This window comes from Bison bison, unplaced genomic scaffold (assembly GCF_000754665.1).
Source record: "Bison bison bison isolate TAMUID 2011002044 unplaced genomic scaffold, Bison_UMD1.0 scf7180017858408, whole genome shotgun sequence".
Classification (NCBI taxonomy): domain Eukaryota; kingdom Metazoa; phylum Chordata; class Mammalia; order Artiodactyla; family Bovidae; genus Bison; species Bison bison.
This window is the reverse complement of record NW_011488980.1, coordinates 8,003-9,770: the sequence shown is the minus strand read 5'-3', so window position 1 is coordinate 9,770 and position 1,768 is coordinate 8,003. Positions and strand designations below refer to the sequence as shown.

The 1,768-nt window shown below is 48.4% G+C and overlaps 1 protein-coding gene across 1 annotated transcript in view; it reads left to right on the top strand.

The window, feature by feature from the left end:
• Window positions 1-93: 93 nt before the first annotated feature.
• LOC105005352 (tetraspanin-7-like) overlaps window positions 94-1,768 on the top strand; it is a 4,823-nt gene continuing 3,148 nt past the window's right edge. The window contains exon 1 of the mRNA XM_010863332.1: window positions 94-471. Coding sequence (XP_010861634.1) covers window positions 109-471 — 363 coding nt within the window. The 5' untranslated portion in view covers window positions 94-108. The remainder of the gene's footprint in view (window positions 472-1,768) is intronic.

Sequence of the window (1,768 nt, the reverse complement as noted above, 5' to 3'; positions counted from 1 at the left end):
TTTAAGTTCTTGAATGTTGGCTTGACTTCCAGTTAACATGGTACCTGCCTATGGGATTGTATAAGGGACAGATCTAATTGTCCACAATCAAAGTGTCTTTCCTGTATAATGGCTTTGGCTCATGGGCTCTGGCCTTTCCCAGTGCTTCAGGGACTCCTACAGCAAGTGTCTGCTTGTTCCCCAGAAACTGGAGTCTGCAGATTCTGGCCACGTTGCTCGGTGTCGATTCTCGTGTCTCTCAACAGCAGTCTTACTGTCCCTTCTCCCTCCTGCCCTTTTCAGATCACTGGGGTGATCCTGCTGGCCGTTGGAGTCTGGGGCAAACTTACTCTGGGCACCTACATCTCCCTTATCGCCGAGAACTCCACAAACGCTCCCTATGTGCTCATCGGCACTGGCACCACCATCGTCGTGTTTGGCCTGTTTGGATGCTTTGCCACATGCCGTGGTAGCCCATGGATGCTGAAACTGGTGAGTAGGTCACAGTGGAATACTGCTTCCAGATTCTGTTTTGTAAAAATGCAAATCATGTGAAAGCGAAGTGGCCCTTCTTGAAGCCACAGACGAGACCTTGATATTCATTGACTCTAATTTTAGTTCAGACTCTTACCTAACCTACCCTTTAGTCCCCTAGAGGGACAGACAAGCCCAGACACAGCCTGGCACAAAAAATCCAGTCCTGGTCCCTCGAGGTAGATGATGACAGAGCAGTGGCCAGCAGTTCCAATAAGCCATTTATAGCCATTTATAGCAAGATGCCCTGTTCTAGTTTTGAATTCAGTCTTAGAAATCTCTTGAAGCATGTGATATGCAGCCTTGGTGGGTGAGGCAGTATCTTGAACATAAGCATCCTTTCATGCCCAAGTTCCCAGTGGAGAAATACTTTTCTGCCTCCTTGAGCTTGGCTGTGCTTGGATGCACGGGCATGCTCTCCTCTACATCTGCATCCCCTGGCTCCATGTGGTGGGAGCTGAACTAAGCCAGAGCTTCCCCACTCAGTAGAGGGTTGATATGGGACCAAGTATTGGCTACCCGGACCTGGTAATAGGACAAACACAGCAGTGATGTTTCCCAAAGAGTAAGGCAGGCTGTTGAAAGATGGTTACTGCAAGTCTCAACTTTTTGGTAGACCAGTTGCCTAATTCTCTACTCTCTTGCCCATTAATGTGGAACATTTTCATAGATAAAAGTGATTTCCTGGTGGCTCCAATGGTGAAGAGTCTGCCTGCAATGTAGGAGACCCAGATTCAGTCCCTGGGTTGGGAAGATCCCCTGGAGGAGAGCATGGCAACCCACTCCAGTATTCTTGCCTGGAAAATCCCATGGACAGAGGAGCCTGGTGGGCTACAGTCCATGGGATTGCAGAGTTGGACACATCTGAGTGACTAACACTTTCAATACTTTTCATAGATAAAAGGCTGCAAGGGGCTCTCCTCAAAAGACAACTTTATTTAAAAGGATTTCTCTCAGACTTCTTGTTCTCTGAAAGGGGAGAGTGGAGATTCCGTGAGTGCTGTGTCGCCTGTCCTTTCTTGTTTAGCCCTAGATTGTAGTAACCCTTAATACCGTCTAGTGACAGATATGGGTGTGAAGATGATTCACTCCAAAGGACCCATCTTCCCGGTCTCTTTGTTGACAGCTTCATGGAGCTTGTGCTTGATTTGGCCACTTTCTGCCCTGCAGACCATGTGGGAAGCTGATACCCTGGCCACCACTGATCCTCCAGGTTGTGGAAAAGCCGTAGTGAGACCATACTGAGGCACTTCTG